Source organism: Hermetia illucens, chromosome 2, assembly GCF_905115235.1.
Source record: "Hermetia illucens chromosome 2, iHerIll2.2.curated.20191125, whole genome shotgun sequence".
Lineage (NCBI taxonomy): Eukaryota > Metazoa > Arthropoda > Insecta > Diptera > Stratiomyidae > Hermetia > Hermetia illucens.
This window is the reverse complement of record NC_051850.1, coordinates 173,931,345-173,948,915: the sequence shown is the minus strand read 5'-3', so window position 1 is coordinate 173,948,915 and position 17,571 is coordinate 173,931,345. Positions and strand designations below refer to the sequence as shown.

At 41.9% G+C, this 17,571-nt stretch overlaps 1 protein-coding gene and 1 long non-coding RNA gene across 10 annotated transcripts in view; one reads left to right on the top strand and one right to left on the bottom strand.

The window, feature by feature from the left end:
- The window catches only part of LOC119650219 (epsin-1), a 64,160-nt gene that overhangs the window by 26,581 nt on the left and 20,008 nt on the right, over positions 1 to 17,571 (top strand). For 5 of the 9 annotated variants that reach the window (XM_038052790.1, XM_038052798.1, XM_038052799.1 and 2 more), the window contains exons 2-7: positions 7,997 to 8,051; positions 9,273 to 9,361; positions 9,455 to 10,110; positions 10,159 to 10,336; positions 16,970 to 17,341; positions 17,406 to 17,526. In XM_038052790.1, the coding sequence (XP_037908718.1) occupies position 8,051; positions 9,273 to 9,361; positions 9,455 to 10,110; positions 10,159 to 10,336; positions 16,970 to 17,341; positions 17,406 to 17,526 (1,417 nt within the window). In that variant the 5' untranslated portion in view covers positions 7,997 to 8,050. Of the gene's footprint in view, positions 1 to 7,996; positions 8,052 to 8,113; positions 8,196 to 9,140; positions 9,161 to 9,272; positions 9,362 to 9,454; positions 10,111 to 10,158; positions 10,337 to 16,969; positions 17,342 to 17,405; positions 17,527 to 17,571 lie in introns of those variants that run through there. The other 4 variants (XM_038052794.1, XM_038052793.1, XM_038052795.1 and 1 more) reach the window with 3 other exon arrangements.
- Positions 7,321 to 8,725, bottom strand: LOC119650222. The gene is made up of 3 exons (XR_005249242.1): positions 8,646 to 8,725; positions 7,963 to 8,239; positions 7,321 to 7,479 (listed from the first exon to the last, which is right to left on the bottom strand). It is a non-coding gene; the product is annotated as an uncharacterized LOC119650222 (long non-coding RNA).

The window sequence follows — 17,571 nt, the reverse complement described above, 5'->3', positions numbered from 1 at the left end:
CAACAGCAAAGGGAAAATACTTATTTTTTCCAATTTTTCTTTGATATAAACGGGAAAAAGTGAACAGTGTTTATGGTCCTGATGCTGTAACAACCTGTTAAGGGTAATTTCAGCTCCATTGATTCCGGTCAGATAATTTCTATGTGAAAGATGCGCCTTGTCCTGGAAGGTCAATTGTTGAAAATGTCGGTAACATTATGGAAATCGCCTGTCTCACTGTAATGTAAGCATCGATTATCCAAGCGAAAAACCATTGCTCAAACAAAAAATACGGAACCATTTGAATAGTTATTCTCAAAAAGAAGCTCAATCTATGGTTGCCGCATGAATTAACGCCAAAAAACTTCATGAACCGAATTTCCATCTATGAATCACTGCTGAATCGAAACAAAATTGAATCATTTCTGAAATGGATGGATGACTAATGATGAAAAATAGATCGTCACAAGTAAAGCGACAATGTGACGTACGTGAAATCACGATAAGATGGCACAAACGGTGACCAAGCCAGGATTCACCACCAGAAAGGTTTCACTGTATCTTAGGTTCGATAGGCAAGGAATTATCTACTGTAAGGTACTCGCCTAGGGAGATAGGTGTACTTTGAAGAGTTGATTCCGCTACATGGCGTTGCCCCTCCTTAATGTGACCTATCCACTGCCACTTCTGTCCTCCGATCACATGGCACCAGGCCTGTGCACTGACGAAACTCTTCGTTTGAAATAGTATCAGGTCAGCGTACTCCGATAATACTACACAGAAAGGTTTGGAGCATTCGAACGACAGTGGTGGTCACTTTCCACGTTGAGAACAGTCTCAACTTGATCTTGGTGTTGAAATAACTGTATTTCCAGATATTAGACAAGGCAACGAAAGCAGATCTGGCGTTGTTAATGCATTGGGCGACATCCAGTTCAATCCTACCGTCGGAAGAAACCACGCTGCCTAGATATACAAATTGATTGACGTCGTCCAGCTCTACTTGCCTCTCTTTCCAAATCCACCATTTGGCCAATGTGCATGTTCCTGTGCATTACGAACGATTTTGGCGGTGAAAAATTCAGCTCAAGAGCGGCTGGTAAAAATCGACTATCTCAGTTTTTTTGCCAATAAGGAAGATAACTTGTACGAGAGACAGCAGCAAGCTGTCGAGACAAAACAGCGCATAGTGATCTTATATCAAATCATTCTAACAACGCTAAATAAAGCCTTTAATTCCATGCAAAAATAATAGATATCTTTTTACCTAATATAAGGCCTGAAGTACTCTTCCATTTTCAGGTTTTGTGTAAAAAAAACCTTATTAAAATCGGTTTACTGTCTGTCTGTCCGTCACACGCATTTTTCTCGGAGACTGTAGCAGCGATTGACACCAAATTTGCTGGAAAGGTGGAAACTTTGAACGCTCATGCATTCAGTGAGTTACATCCTCTTACGTCGAACTTAAGGGGAGGTCCCCATACATGCAAAAGGGGGTGTACATTTTTTTTCATCAAATATAGTACTTTCCGAAGCTGGTCTTAGTTTTCACATTTGTTGAAAAGACCGGGAGTTCGGGGGATCGAAACTGATCATTTATTTAACGGGGTCATTCTCAGAAACTGCCCAACCGAAAAAAAAATGAAGAGGCTGCCACTATAGAATGGCTAGGCTCCGAAATACCTTCCACACCGATATCCCTTCAAATAAAGTTAATAATAGCGTATTGCTATAATTTTCAGTTATTGGCTGCAGAACCCCCTTAAGTTCATCCTAGCATCACGTAGGCTAAGCTGAGGGACTCCTCACGGTTAATTAATTTAACAATATTTTAATTTATTAATAATCTAATAAAATTTTAATAACAATAAAAAAAAGTGATTTTCATTACAAGTGATGACCCCGCTTGCAGAAAACTCTTCGCGGAGTCCCAGAAGAACGAGTGGCAGAATGTGCGGCCAAGAGGGATTTCTTAGGCCATTATAGCGGCTTTCAGCGTCCTGTGCCACCTTTCACGTATCACATTGGACTGCGGGCGGTACGTGGTTGTCCGGTGGCGTTTAAAGCCGAGGAGTTTGTCCAACTCTGAAAAAAGGAAGGACTCAAACTGCATTCCTTGGACGGTGACTATAATTGTCGACACACGAAAGCGTGGAATCCATTCTCGGCAGAGGGCCGTGGAACTGGTATACGGGGAGAATCTGAGACTCCCCAGCGACCCTGTTCTTGACATCAGGTCGGGACTTAACGCTATCGGTCTGTTGCGTCTGCTCAAGGACGCAATGCCAAAACTGAAGACGACGCCAACCACGCACCATGACTGAGGTGTCCAGGAATCTCGAATCCTAGTTAGGACGGACGCTCCTCGGAAGCCGATGCAGCCACCTTATGAGAGCCCCTATGTCGTCCTCGAGCGGTGCCGACATTATTATAGCCTCAACGTTGGGGGCACGATCAAACGGGTCTCCTTGGGTCGGCTAAAACCCTGCGTCCAGCAAGAAAACGCGACCAGGGCGAGAGGCGCGCGACGCGTCGGCTTTGACTTGCGGCAGCCGAGTTGAGGGAGCTGTGCGTCTAGTTCCTCGCCGAAACCGCCATTAGTTTTAGCTGGGGGTGGAATGTTGTGACGAAGCGAACAATTTGCGTGTTGTACGCGCGCAAGTGCGAATCGAATTAGCCACGTCATCGAAAATTGTTTCTCGATGTCAGTTCGAGACGTGACGAACGTGACTCTTCACCGTCAATTAATTTAATAATATTTTAATTTATTAAAAATCCAATAAAATTTAAATAACAATAAAAAAAAGTAATTTTAATTATAACGTCATCATCATATAAGGAGAACTCATATGAATTGCAAAGTTGGAGTTTGGAAATAGATATATATATCCAAGGGTATTTTCAATTGGAGATATACGCGAATGGCAAAACGTGAATAGGAGAAGAAAATGTACACAAAACCTTTATACCGACAAGTTTATTCCTCACTTGTTATGCTCCCTAGGTCCCCCCTCTTCCGGCCTAGAAGAATCTAAATGTATTCTGTTTTCATGCTTTGTTAAAAACCTTCTGAAAATTGAAGAGCAGAAAAAGCGAGTGTCTAAGCTCCATAGGAGGAATCTCAAAATCCCAATGTAATTAGATCAACTTTATAGTCAATTACATGATGGAAGACTGTAGAGAAAAAATGGGGGATACTACCTTTCTTTAACAGTTTATTGAACATAACCGAAAACCAAAAAAAAAACAGTTAAATATTTGTAATGGAATAAAGTAAAGTTTGTTAATTTGCAACCTGATTGTTGCGACATACTACCTTGATCAAAAAGTTCCCGGAATTCATTAAAAAAATAAACAGTACCTGTTTATTGTTGAAAATCGATATTGTCCCCTTCAAAGTAGTCCCCATCGACTGCAGTGCGCTTATGCTAACGCTTGGTCCAGTTCTCAAAACATTTTTAGAACTCCATTTTAGGTATCTCTATTAAGGCCATCTTCGATTTCTCCATTATCTCCTCTCTGCTATTGGAACGCGTTCCTCTCAGTGGTATTTTGATTCGATTGAAAAGGAAGAAATCGCATGGGGCCACATCAGGTGAATTAGGTGGTTTTTGGATGGTATTCGTGTTGTTTTTAGCCAAAACCTCGCGGATAATGATGGCATTGTGCGACGGTGCATTATCGTGGTGCAAGATCTACGAGTTGTTCGTCCACAAATGCTTGCATTTTTGATGGACTGATTCATGTAAACGTCTCAAAACACCCAAATAGTATTCCTTGTTGACAGTCTGAACTTGTGGCAAGAATTAACTTTGCACTACACCGTGGTAATCGATGGAAACCGTGAGCATCGTCTTCTTCTTTGACTGGAAACGCGGTTTCTTCAGTCTTGGCACATCCGACGCGCGCCATTCACTCGCCTGATGTGTGGACTGCGTGTCGTACTCATAAACTCACGTCTCGTCTCCAGTAATGTTTGATGAATGTTGGGTCAGAATTAGCCATGAAAATCATGTCTTTGGCGATGTGCACACAGTCCTTCTTTTGCATGAAAGTCTCGAGAATCGTGAACACGCTCAGAGACACATGTACTCAACTCAACGTGACTTTCACAACAGATGATGAAATAACGCCAAACCTTGGCGGCATATCAGTGACAGTTGAGTAACACACACACACAAAAAGAAGGACAGTCGAGTGCTAAGAGCGCCACACGGCGATCCTTCCGGGAACTTTTTGATCAAAAGTAGTCGAATGGGGAGAGACACAACGAGGCAATAATTGATAAGAGCCCGTTGCAATAGGAGACCTACCATGGAAAATTGACAGAGGTCTTGATATAAAATTAGAAAACAATCTTCACTACAATTCTTCTGAGGATCAGTTACATCGCTAAAAATCTCTTGCGCTTCATTGATATTGCCATGCGCATTTACTAAGAATTGACCGTAAAATTATATGACTGCATTAGAAATCCATCATCATCATCATCAACGGCGCAACAACCGGTATCCGGTCTAGGCCTGCCTTAATAAGGAACTCCAGACATCCCGGTTTTGCGCCGAGGTCCACCAATTCGATATCCCTTAAAGCTGTCTGGCGTCCTGACCCACGCCATCGCTCCATCTTAGGCAGGATCTGCCTCGTCTTCTTTTTCTACCATAGATATTGCCCTTATAGACTTTCCGGGTGGGATCATCCTCATCCATACGGATTAAGTGACCCACTCACCGTAACCTATTGAGCCGGATTTTATCCACAACCGGGCGGTCATGGTATCGCTCATAGATTTCGTCATTGTGTAGACTACGGAATCGTCCATCCTCATGTAGGGGGCCAAAAATTCTTCGGAGGATTCTTCTCTCGAACGCGGCCAAGAGTTCGCAATTTTTCTTGCTAAGAACCCAAGTTTCCGAGGAATACATGAGGACTGGCAAGATCATAGTCTTGTACAGTAAGAGCTTTGACCCTATGGTGAGACGTTTCGAGCGGAACAGTCTTTGTAAGCTGAAATAGGCTCTGTTGGCTGACAACAACCGTGCGCAGATTTCATCATCGTAGCTGTTATCGGTTGTGATTTTCGACCCTAGATAGGAGAAATTGTCAACGGTCTCAAAGTTTTATTCTCCTATCTTTATTCTTCCCGTTTGACCAGTGCGGTTTGATGTTGTTGGTTGGTTGGTTTTCGGTGCTAACGTTGCCACCATATATTTTGTCTTGCCTTCATTGATGTGCAGCCCAAGATCTCGCGCCGCCTGCTCGATCTGGATATGGTCATCATTTTTCCGAGGGGTTGGGCAAATTCTATAATCGGATTCCCCGAGAACACCCCTGCGCCCGATCCGCCCTCCATGACTGAATCGTCGGTGAAGATTATTAAGTCTGTAATCTGAAAAGGCTCACGGCCATTTGTCGACCATTCTTCTCTTTCGGTGATTACGACAATGTATGTCTTTTCAAAGACGAATCCGGAAATCATATCATCGAACGGCATCAGGACTACCGGATGTTTGTCAAGGAATTTCCAGATAGACGCATGATCGTGTGATTGGCCGCTTTTCCAATGGTATTGAGTCTATATGCGTCATTGGCTGCTTTCCGTTTCACCTCCAAGTGAATGGGGGGTAAATTTAGGATAGCTTCAAGTGCCGCAGTCGGCGTAGTACTCATTGCTCCAGTAATACTTAGGCAAGCAAGCCTCTGAATCTGCGTTAACAGCTTCCTGCTGTTAGCAAAGTTCAGTCTCGGCCACTAGACGATCCATGCTGTTGACTTATGATTTATATCGAATTCAAGCTTCTCACTAGAGTTGAAAATATTCAGGTTTAGGAAGGGCAGAGCATCGTCCTTTTCTGTCTCGAGTATAAACTCGATTTTATGATGAATTTTGTTTATCGGGGAGATGACCTTGTCGTAAATACGTCGTCTACATACCTAAACCATACTTCAGGCATTATTCCTCTCGACTCAATTTCTTCCTCGATTGATGCCATGAGCCTTTCAGTGAGTATCACCGAGAAGGGGTTCCCCATCGCCACTCCCGAAGTGGTTTTATAGAATATATCCCGAAATGTTGGTTCTCCGGCTCCGTTCGTGTCCAGAAATCGGCCAAGAAGGTGTTAGAATCAATTGCGAAAGGAATTTTGTTTGTGGATTACTTGAAAATTGGTAAAACAATAAATGAATATTATTGTAACGTTTTAGACCAACTAAAGGAACAAATTCGTGAAAAAAGACCCGATTTGCAGAAAACAAAAAAAATCATTTTCATCAGGACAATTCACCGGGTCACAAGAGCATTTTGACAATGGCTGAAACCCATGAATTCAACTTCGAATTTTTGGAGCATCCACCGTATTCACTACATTTAGTTCCTAGCGACTCCCATCTGTTTCCAGACTTAAAAAAAATCACGTGCGGGCAGCTGTCGAAGCGTATTTTGCAGCCCTTCCAGATTCTCCCTTCAGGGATGGAATTCATAAATTAGAATCTCATTGAAAGAAGTGTACTGATATTTTCGGAGGTTATACTGAATAATAAAGTTTCCAACTATAAAATTGCATTTTTCTTATTGAATCGCCAAACTTATTGAATAACCTAGTATAAGACCTCACTCCCTTAAGTTGACAATAGAATGATATTCACGGCATGCTTGTGGGTTGACAGTTCAAACCTTTCCACAGAAAGGGGTCAGCAGGTAACATCGTCACTGAGAAAAATGCATGTGACAGACATCCGGACAGAGACTGCACTGATTTAAATAAGGTTTTGTTTTCTATAAAATCTTAAAAACTGCTAAATATGTGCAAAGAATCAGAGTTGAGTTCGTCATATATGCAATCTAAGCATTGCGGTATTAAGTGGAACGGGGTCAATGCTATCAGCGAATGAAGAACTACGTTATGAGTTTGCTTCATGCATTAGTGCAACTTGGATGAAGTGGCGTTCCACAACTGATGTTCTTTATGATCGACGTATCAGCCTCTCAAATCTAAAATTTACCGCAATGTTGTCCGTCCCGTCGCTCTCTATGATTCTGAGTGTTGGCCGACTATAAAAGACAATGAATGGCGTCTTGCAGTAATAGAGACGAAGATGTTGCGTTGGACTAGTGGCGTGACACGTTTTGATCACAACGGAAATGAGGATATCCACGATAAATAAAGGGTTGCACCGATCGTGGAAAAATTTCGAAAGAGGCGTCTTCAATGATATGGTCACGTAATTCGCGCTTGCCAAGATTGATCTGAACATCGAAGTCGATGGTAAGCGATGAAAAGGCGGGCCGAAATAACGGTGGCTTGACACGTTGGATGGGGATTTGAAAGCCTTACAATTGCATTCAGATCACGCTTTTGATAGAACCGAATGGCGAAACCTGTCACGAGGAGCCGACCCCGCTTGTGAATGGGGCAAACGGTGAAGAAAAAAGAAGAAGAAGTGCGCCGGGACATAACGAGGTTGTGATTGATGAGTTCCCTTCGTATTAGAATACCGACCCTGAAAAATTGAAATAGGTCTTAAAATAAAAATTCCTCACTCACAATATAAAATTATAAAACAGATTAGAGTTATCTTCACTACAATTCTTCTGAGGATCAGTTACATCGCTAAAAATCTCTTGCGCTTCATTGATATTGCCATGCGCGTTTACTATTATAAGAATTGACCGTAAAATTATATGACTGCATTAGAAATCCGGTTCATTTTATTTATTTGATTAAAGCATAAAAGTTGAATCAAGTTTTTCGCCATTAAGCACAGAAATAAGAGTTCATGATCGTGTACACTTTCTGCATTGCCTGTAAATATATCAGCGTTTTATTTAGAAACTTCTTAAACTCTCTCCATTTGATATTTAAGCACGAAAAGCGCTCGCAATAAAATTTATTATTTCAAAATAAAAAAAAAAAGAAACAAGAAAACAGAAACATTCAACTGTAAAAAAGATAACCTTAATCTCTGATACTGATATTACGTTACATTTCTCTTCCATTTTATGTTATATTGTTCGTAGCTTGCTTTTGGAGCACACACATCACAAACCAAAAATCAATCAAGTATTTGCGAAAGTAAGTTTTCACAATGTAGTAATTTGATGAATTTTTCAAAGCAATCGTTATGTTTTTTTCAGTTTCGTGTTTAATTTGACACATCAGATTTATCATCATTAATTAACATTCTGTACTACATATTATTTGATTCTGCGTCCACTTGTAACTACTAAGATTTTCTATTGAATAGTTTTTATCTTTTTGTTCTACAATAAATAACGTTCTAAAGTTGGGAGGAATATTATTTTTGTACACAATTTAGGACAGGGCCAGGTCAAATTCATATAAAAAAACAATTTAAAAAAAATTAGCAAAATGTATTTCTTTAGCTCCAAATCAAAATTAAAATTATCGTTAAAATTGGGTAGTTTTCATTATTTAATCTAATTTTGACGGCCCAATTTATTTAGCTTCTTGTAGACATCATACACTTTATTCAATTATAAGAATTTGAAATAATAAAACTTGTTTTTTCTATTCGCTAGTGGAGAATTTTATTTGGCAAATATCCATATTTCGGGAACCACTTGTTCCCTTCATCAGTGCTAACAAGTGAAGGGGACAAGTGGTTCCCGAAATATCGTCATTTGCCAAATAAAATTCTCCACTAACGAATAGAAAACAACAAGTTTTATTATTTCAAACGAATAATCGTTAGAAATACCGCGCAATTACACCCAAATTATAAGAAGAATATTCTAAATCTTTACCACACATCTATGGTCTCCTATCAGAGTGTGTAGACTCATTTTATTCCAAAGTTCAAATGTTTGAATCCATTAAAAAACGAAAAAAAATGTAATAAGTTCTCAGTAAATCTGTTTAATTAATTCCTAGAATTATACCTTCTGTCCCACTTGTAGCTTTCTCTTAATTCACGTTAATTAACACATCACATTTGGTCTTATACATTTTCCTTGAGTTGACACACACAATCACTGAGTAAACAATGATAAACACGCAATTTCTTATCATCTATGTTTGTTTTGATTACATTCAAGTGTTCCACCGTTGCAATATAAAATTAAGTAAATAATAAGTACTTTGAAACGCCAGACCACAATTTTAACTTAATTTCAATGTTTTCGTTTATGAGTTTTAACCAAGCGTACAAATTTCTCTGTGGGGTACTTTAGTTATTGTTATATTTGAATTATTCAACATTGTTTATGTCATTTATTCGGTTATATCATGTTTAGGTTTAAATTTGTTATTTACTATTATAATCTCTTTATGCAGTGAGAAAACAAAAGGACGATATGCAGATGAACGTAGCTGGACTTCGTCGAAACATAAAAAACCTAGCACACAATTACTCGGATGCTCAGGTATGCATAGCATCCAATGAAGCTAGTCCATCTGATTTTATCAGGAATTAGTCATACTATCAGAATATCTACCAACTGTTTTTACTATTCCAGGTCAAAGTTCGCGAAGCAACATCAAATGATCCATGGGGTCCATCAGCGACCATTATGTCCGAAATTGCCGACCTAACATACAATGTGGTCGCCTTTTCAGAAATCATGCAAATGGTATGGAAGCGTTTAAATGATCACGGGAAAAATTGGCGTCACGTTTATAAAGCTCTCATTGTGCTTGAATACTTAATTAAAACGGGCACCGAAAAAGTAGCACAACAATGCAAAGAAAATATATTCGCCATTCAAACCCTTCGTGAATTCGTCTACTACGAAGAAGGTAAAGATCAAGGATTGCATGTACGTGAAAAGGCCAAACAACTTGTCAGTTTGCTTCGTGATGATGAACGTTTGAAAAATGAACGAGCGAAAGCACTAAAGGCCAAAGAACGATTAGCTCAACATCCGAGCGGGTTCGGTAGCGATGGTTATATTGAGGGACCGACAAATCGAGAAACGCCTCCCGGTTGGCGAGATGAACCGCCGAAAGGAACAGAAGTTGATTTCGTTCGCCCACAAACAGCAGGAGAGGAAGAATTACAGCTACAACTGGCAATGGCAATGTCTCGTGAGGAAGCCGAACAGGAGGAAGCGAAACGACGTAGTGATGATGTTCGACTGCAACTAGCTTTAAGCCAAAGCGAACAAGATTTCAAGTAAATGATTTCAATTATAATTCTCCCAAAGTAACATTTTTAATTTAGACAATCTACCACTCCTACCAGACGACAAAATGAGAAGAAAAATGAGGAGCAGTCTAAACAGAGTCACTTAATGGATTTATTAGATATTTCACTAGGTGCAACGAGCTTGAATAGCCCAACGGAAGGTGCTGCAGGAGTTTCAGATCCATGGGGAACGCCAAGTCATACAATGCCAGCAGTAAGTACATTATTTTGTAAAAGATTTCTCTTTTAAAATAGCTGCGTCTGCCTAACAAGGAAAAATTGCCCCCATGCCTCCAACCAGTCAAAAAAGTCCTCATATCTTTTTCTGTAAAGTAGTGATCAACCCCTCATTTGCAAAAAATCTGTCTTCGGAGCGCAACTTTTAACTAGAAAAAGACTAGATTTAATATGTATGGAAAGTTGGCAAGTTGGAAGCGACAACTTGGACCTATCATAACTATGTTAGTAATAGCCCGCTTTCCACCAAATTTAATAGGATTATGCTCTATATTATAGCCTACATTACTGCAAAATTTCGTGGATAATGCTAGGATGAACTTAAGAGGGGTTTTGCAATCAATTACTAAAAATAGTACTATTATTATCTTTATTTGGATATCGGGATGGTAATGGCAACCTCTTGATTTTTTTTTCAGATTTTTCGGGTGATAAGTTTCTGATGATTCAGTTAAAGGAGTGATAACTTTCGACCTCCCGCACTGCCCCCTTTCCAACGAATGTCAAAACCAAGACTGGCTTCGGAAAGTACTAATCGAAACCTTTCATTTGATACCCTACATGACTATATTTGATGAAAAAAAAAATGTACACCCCCCTTTTGCATGTATTGGGACCCCCCTTAAACTAGAATTATGCAAATCAGTGTATGCGTGAGCATTTACAGTTCCCACCTTTCCACCAAATTTGGTGTGAATCGCTACAATCGTCGCTGAGAACAATGCATGTGACGGACAAACAGTAAACCGATTTTAATAAGGTTTTGTTTTACACAAAACCTTGAAAAAGACTAACGGTTTCGCTTGTTAGCTGGCGTTTTCTCGTGACTCAAAGAATGCAGTCACGAATAGAGATGACCAGAATAAATGAAAGATGGGACAGCAATTGATCATCCTAAGTGGCCGAGAAATACCTAGAGGGAAGAGCTATCCCAAAAGCCTAAAAGTTGGCGAAATTGACTCCTGCAAAGACTGAAGCTTCATCAAAATGCTCGGTTAATAAATTCTTGCAAGCCTCTATGCTAGCCAGGCTCGGGAATGTGGAGGGGGGAGGGGTCCTTTGAGCGCTTTGATGGAGCTTCAGTCAACGGTCAATTTCACCAACTTTTAGGTTTCTGGGATAGCTCTATCCTCTAGGTCGTTCTCGGCCACTTATGATGAGCGTCTAGTTTTCCTATTTTCGTTACAAATGGCGCCCAATGTGGGGCACGAACCCACGATCCTGAGATTAAGAGTCTCAAGCTCCTAACTTCGTTTGGTGGTGTCGGATAGACAATCAATAGATTCCCAACATTGTTCGCGGCTAGGCTCCACGTACACTTGCCTTCACATTTCTAGTTTTGGTTTAACGCCTTTTTCCCCGGAAGCAAGTGTTCCTAAGCCTCACTCTCCTTTCCCACCTTGCAATGTAGAATTTCCTGCCGTATTCTTGGTAGAATATCATAAGATCTAGTCGTTTGTGGTGTTTGTCTTTGAGACTTATCTCATAGGTGATTGGCGCGAACAAAGCAGCGTTGGACTTCGGCAACCTTCGAAGACTCCGCCTATCCGGCGCCAGACGACACTCAAGAGGGAACTTCTAGAAGGGCGGCTCAGGCTAGAGGAGCATATGATGTGTCACCGGAATCATCGTCGGTGTCATATCTAGAAGCCAGGTTGATGTCGAGGCTGAGTATGTTTGTTAAGGAGGTGTTGGACGAGGAACAGCGTTCTTCCACCGTTAAGATCCCTCCGAGAATGGATCGACCCCCAGGTCCTGTTTCTCTTTTGTCGCCATTACCCCCGTTAACTCTTCCATCCAGTTTTTCGGGACGTGTGCGCGGCGTGATCTCTCCGGACATAATACACCATACCTTGAACTCTCGGAGTTTAAGATATGACGGCTCTGAGGGATCGCTACCAATAAATAAATTCCTTTTCCGAGTCGAATCCTTAGCTCATTCGAACTTGCAGGGGAATTTTTCTCTTTTGTTGGAATACGCCTACACACTACTTACCGGAGAAGCGCGGGACTGACACTAGGAATATCGGCAAGGCAACCCAGACGCTCAATGGCGGGATCTGCGGGACGCTCTCCGGGACCATTTGCCAGACATTGATCTTTGGGAGCGGATTCGGAGCCGGACTCAAAAAGACCATAAACCCTTCGCGGAATTTTACAAAGACATCCGACGTTTGGTGTCCCGACTCCAGCAACCGCCTCAAGAGGCGGGATTGGTGGAAAGTGCGTCGCAGCCTGAGACCCGAGATCATGCGAGCAATTTTCCCTGTTCACATAACTGCAATTCGCGAGTTACGTGGATGAGTGAAAAATTTGAAAATTAGCAAGACCGCTTGGCCGTACGTCAGCTGGTTAATTTTTCGGGTCCAAAGCGTCATTTGTCAGAAGTGGACGCAATCGCACCTTCTTGTGAACGAGGCAGCCCGGATTGCCATGACATACACGAAGCAGAGCTGTACAGCCTAGGGTTGTTGGAACTGTGGGGGTCTGGGACACCAATGGCAAGATTGCGTGGGGGAGTTACGTCGTTTTTGGCTGTGGAACTCCTAACATCATGAAGCCACAATGTCGACAATACTCGTTACAAAAAAAAACTGGAGAACTAGTTCCCCCGGGGAAGGGAGGCGCAAACCTCATTTGCTATCTCAACACTAGTCTCCATGACTCCCGGTCTGCCTTCCGTGTTGAAGCGGCCCGACGATTTAAATATGACTTACCCGGAGTTGACCCCACGGCCTATCATTTCAAGAAAACCCATGCTTTCGATTCTGAGGCCGTTACACTTAAGACTGCAACAATACCAAGCGGTCAGAGAACTGATCTTTGGAGTAGCAGAAATGGCGACGAAAAAGCCTAAGCGCTCAACCCTTCGCTTACGTCAATATTGGCGGCGAATAATGTGCAACCGTCGTGTCTATTACTCTGCCGTTCTCACAAGTCGGCCCAGCAATGACATTCGCCCGTATGCGGATGCCACAATCTTGGGTGAACGTGTTTCAGGACTGATTGGTACCGGAGCCACCGTAAGTTGCTTGGCTTCGGATTTCGCCTGGCTAACTCAGTCGGTAGAACATGAGACTCTTAATCTCAGGGTAGTGGGTTCGTGTCCCACGTTGGGCGCCATTTGTAATGAACTTAGCGGAAAGTAGGAGGAGCAGACGATCATCCTAAGTGGCCGAGAACGACCTAGGGAGAAGAGCTATTCCAAAAACCTAAAAGTTAACCGTGAAGGTCCGCCCACAAAGAGTAAACCTCCACCAAAGCGCTCACATTCCAGAGCCTGGCTAGCACAGAGCCGTGCAAGGACGTGTTAACCGAGCACTTTGATGGAACTTCAGTCTTTGCGGGCGGACCTTCACGGTCAATTTTTCCAACTTTTCGGTTTTTGGGGTAGCTCTTCCCTCTAGGTCGTTCTCGGCCACTTAGGATGTTCGTCTGGTCCTCCTATTTTCCGCTAAGTTCATTACAAATTATTCACCAAATCCAAGCCTATCGGTTGCGCTGAAGGTGAGGAACGAATTTCTTCCCTGAGGTGTTATGAGATCGAGAAGAGCATGGCTCTGGTTTCAGAAGTCGTCTGACTGGAATGAGACGGGTGGCGAGATATGCAAAGCTATCTGACGGACCATTCCATCTCATGTCCAGTGTCTGGTTGACTGTTGTTTACGAGGAGCATTCTGGAAGACTGCCAAGGTGGTTGTGATCCTGAAGAGGATTATGGATGAAAATCTCCCATCTGGTGACCGAGAGTCAGTAAAGCTTCTGTACTGCCAGGTCCACCAACGACGCCTTAATGTATATGAAAAACCTTATTGTCTTTGGAACCTTTGTAGAATTTAAAGGCACATTTGATTACCCCTTCGTTAGCGTGACTGCTATGAATTATCTCTGTGGAAGAGTTACTTCCACAGTAGGAAAGAAGAATTCGTCCAAGATGTCAACGAGTCCAGCGCGGCTGCCTGCAAGGATCAATAGTTGCTCCATTTATATGGAACCTAATGATGAGTGAGCTTAATTCGATGGTTGAATGCGTTGCTTACGAGGATGATTTCCTCATTTTTGTTCAGGAGAACAGTCGACTTAAACTTGAGCAAGTTGGTCCTTGAAAGTAGTCGTTGCGTCGTCCGCCGGTAGTAAATTCAAACAGAGTAAATTTCAGATACCGTCAGAAAGTGACATACCTAGCAGTCACAATCGCGGAACACATTCGCTTATGCCCGCATTTGATCGAGCTCAATACCCCCCACAAGAACAGGAAGCGCGTACCTTTGATGCAAACCGATTTATTATAGTTATTGCGGATCAAGTAGAAGGGTTAGGTCCGCTTGCAGTCAAAAGACGAGAATGCAACATCTAAGTGGCAGCTTAGATGAGAGGAAAGTGTTTCTGCCAGAGAAAATTTTGTTATGAACTTTGGGCCTAATACATGGACTTCTTCCTGACGGGGCATGGTAGCTTGAATGAATTCCTCTTCTTACAGAGCCTGCCTTCAGTCAGGGTTGTATTCTGTGTGGACCAGACTGAGAGGACCGGTGTTACGTCCTCTGTGTCTATCCGGCGTACTGTACAACGAAGGAGGGAGTTCCTCCTCCTCCTGTAGTATGATGGGCGAATGGCCGTGGTGAACAACCACGAGTCTCATATGTTTTGTGTTCGTGTTGTGTTGTAAGGTCTTATATGTTGCATTGTACGCAGAGCAGTAATTGATTGTTGGAAAAGTGTTGTTGCGGATCTCCACACCGAGCTGATTCCAGTCAACCGAAGGGGAAGCGCCAATTCCCTTTGCTGCAGAATCCACATTTGATAAAATCGTTTTTGTTTTGTTTTTGTTCCCCCCGAGAAGTTCACTGTAATATACAATGTGACAAAAGAGAATTTGCTATTGTGCTGATCAGGGAAGCAGAAGATGCCGCAGATAGCAATGATTTCACTTCACGAAAGACCTTGTATATGGTCCTTCCGATGACCGAAAGGAAGGACTTTAACGGCTTCTCATCCACGATGACGAACAACTGAAGAGGTGGAAAGACCACTTCACCAGGGTTCCTAACCGTATTACCTCCGGTGACATTCCTTCTCTTGTGGATGAAATGGTTAGTCACCGTAACATGTGGATACGGACTGTTCCTCCATAGCAGAAGAGAAATCACTTCGGCCATCAATGCATGCAAACGGAGTAAAACGGCTGGGCTTGACGTTCTCCTCGCAGAATTATTTATCGCTACACCTGCAGTTACTGCAGATCTGCTACTTCCACTCGTATGGAAATCTTGGGAATCCGAGACCTTTTCCAGGAGGTGGAGGAAGGCGATGATCATGAAAATTGCAAAAAAGGCCACCCGTTTTGAGTGTGATAATTGGAAGGGTATCTGCGTGATCCCTATCGCCGCAAAGATAATAGCTAAAATAATCCTGGAGCGCATCAAAGAACATCTCGAAAGTTTGAACGATTGAGAGCAGCGCTCGGGATACTCCTGCATCGACCACATCAACACCCTACGGATCATTTTGGAACAGTGTACGAAATTTAGATCTTCGCTGCATATGCCCTTCTTCGATTTTGAGAAAGCTTTCGGTAGCGTGAGCAGGCAGCGTATCTGAAGGGCTCTACATAGGAGTGGCATTCCGAAGAAACTAATAGCTATTATCAGAGCGACATATGATAGCGTAAAATGTCACGTGCTACACCAAGGTAACATTTCCGAGCATTTTGAAGTCCAAAGCGGAGTCTGCCAAAGTTGCATCCTGTCACTGATATTATTACTTCTTGTTATCGGTGACGTTCTTCATGCTGCCCTGTTCGGAGGACGTGGAGAAATTCAATGGATGATGACATCTTTCCTTGAACATATCTATCTACCCACTTATGAAACGGAGATTGGCGAACTTCAAGCGTGGCCAGCAGAGAGAGAGAACCACAGAGAACTTCCCTCCGAAACCATGACATCGGAAAATTTAAAAAAATATCCATTTGATTGTTTTGCAAAATCAGAAGAAACTTGGTAGTAGCCGCCCGAAGTATCCTGAGGCCCAACAGTCCGTTAAGAGCATTTGCCCAGGATTTTTTGAGATATTCATGGAATCATTTATTTTAATTATTTAATGAAGAAAAGAAGCATAACTGGCGATTACTAATTTGGATCATCCAATTAAGAATAAATGGCCGCAAAATAGCAGGGAAGAAAATGTTGTTCTATCACGGCCAATGTACCGGCATATTTATTGACGAAAGCAACTGTCAAATTAGAATTGGGCCTCCCTTGGTATTCTTCAAATGTGGCTCACAGAAACTAATATTTGCTTGCCGTCTTAGTTCACTCCAATCGCTTAATATTATAAGATTTATGAAGAACAATTGTTTGCATCATACCTGACGCTTTCAAGAAGCCTCTTGCGATAAACGGGCTCTTCTAATTTTCCACTTAAAATTAGCTTTTCCAGAACATGTTTGCTACTTGAAAAAAATATCCATTTAAGATGGTATGACAATATCGAAAGAAAAGTCTCCTTCATGATCTCAGTCCAAACTAAAATTAAAATTTGTTAATATGAAAACATTGTGTTTTCTCATGGCGGGTAATTGTAATTCATTTGTATCTTTCTTTCTCAGCGATCAGATCCATGGTCCGGAGCAACATCACCACCAGTAGACCCGTGGCAAGTACCACCCAGACCACCAGTATCTATTGGTGCAACAGCCGATTCATGGTTACCACAACGTACCCAGTCACCAGGACTCGCATCCAACACAATGAATGACGCGTGGCGACAAAATAATTCGACTCCCACAAGTGCTTTAAATGGAAACCTATCAAATCCAATTCCAACAGATCCTTGGCTTGGAAAAGGAGTATCCACGCCACCAACTGATCCTTGGCTAAGTGGGAAACCAGCTCAAAAAACGGAAATTATCGAAGATCCGTGGCTTGCAAAGTCTAATACTTCAGTTAATGCCGACCCATGGGCTACTAATAATTTGGAAGTAAGAATTTTATAGATTTCAGATAAATATACACATGTTAACATATAATTTCGTGTCTCATTAGTCGAGGCCTTCACCTGTTGGTGCAATTACATCACCCATATCGGATTTGGATGAGTTTGATATAATAACAAATCGAAATAAGACTGGACTACCCAATTCTAATGGCGCTAACAATAATAATTGTAAGTTGAACAGCATAAATAATGTATTATGCATGCTACATTTCA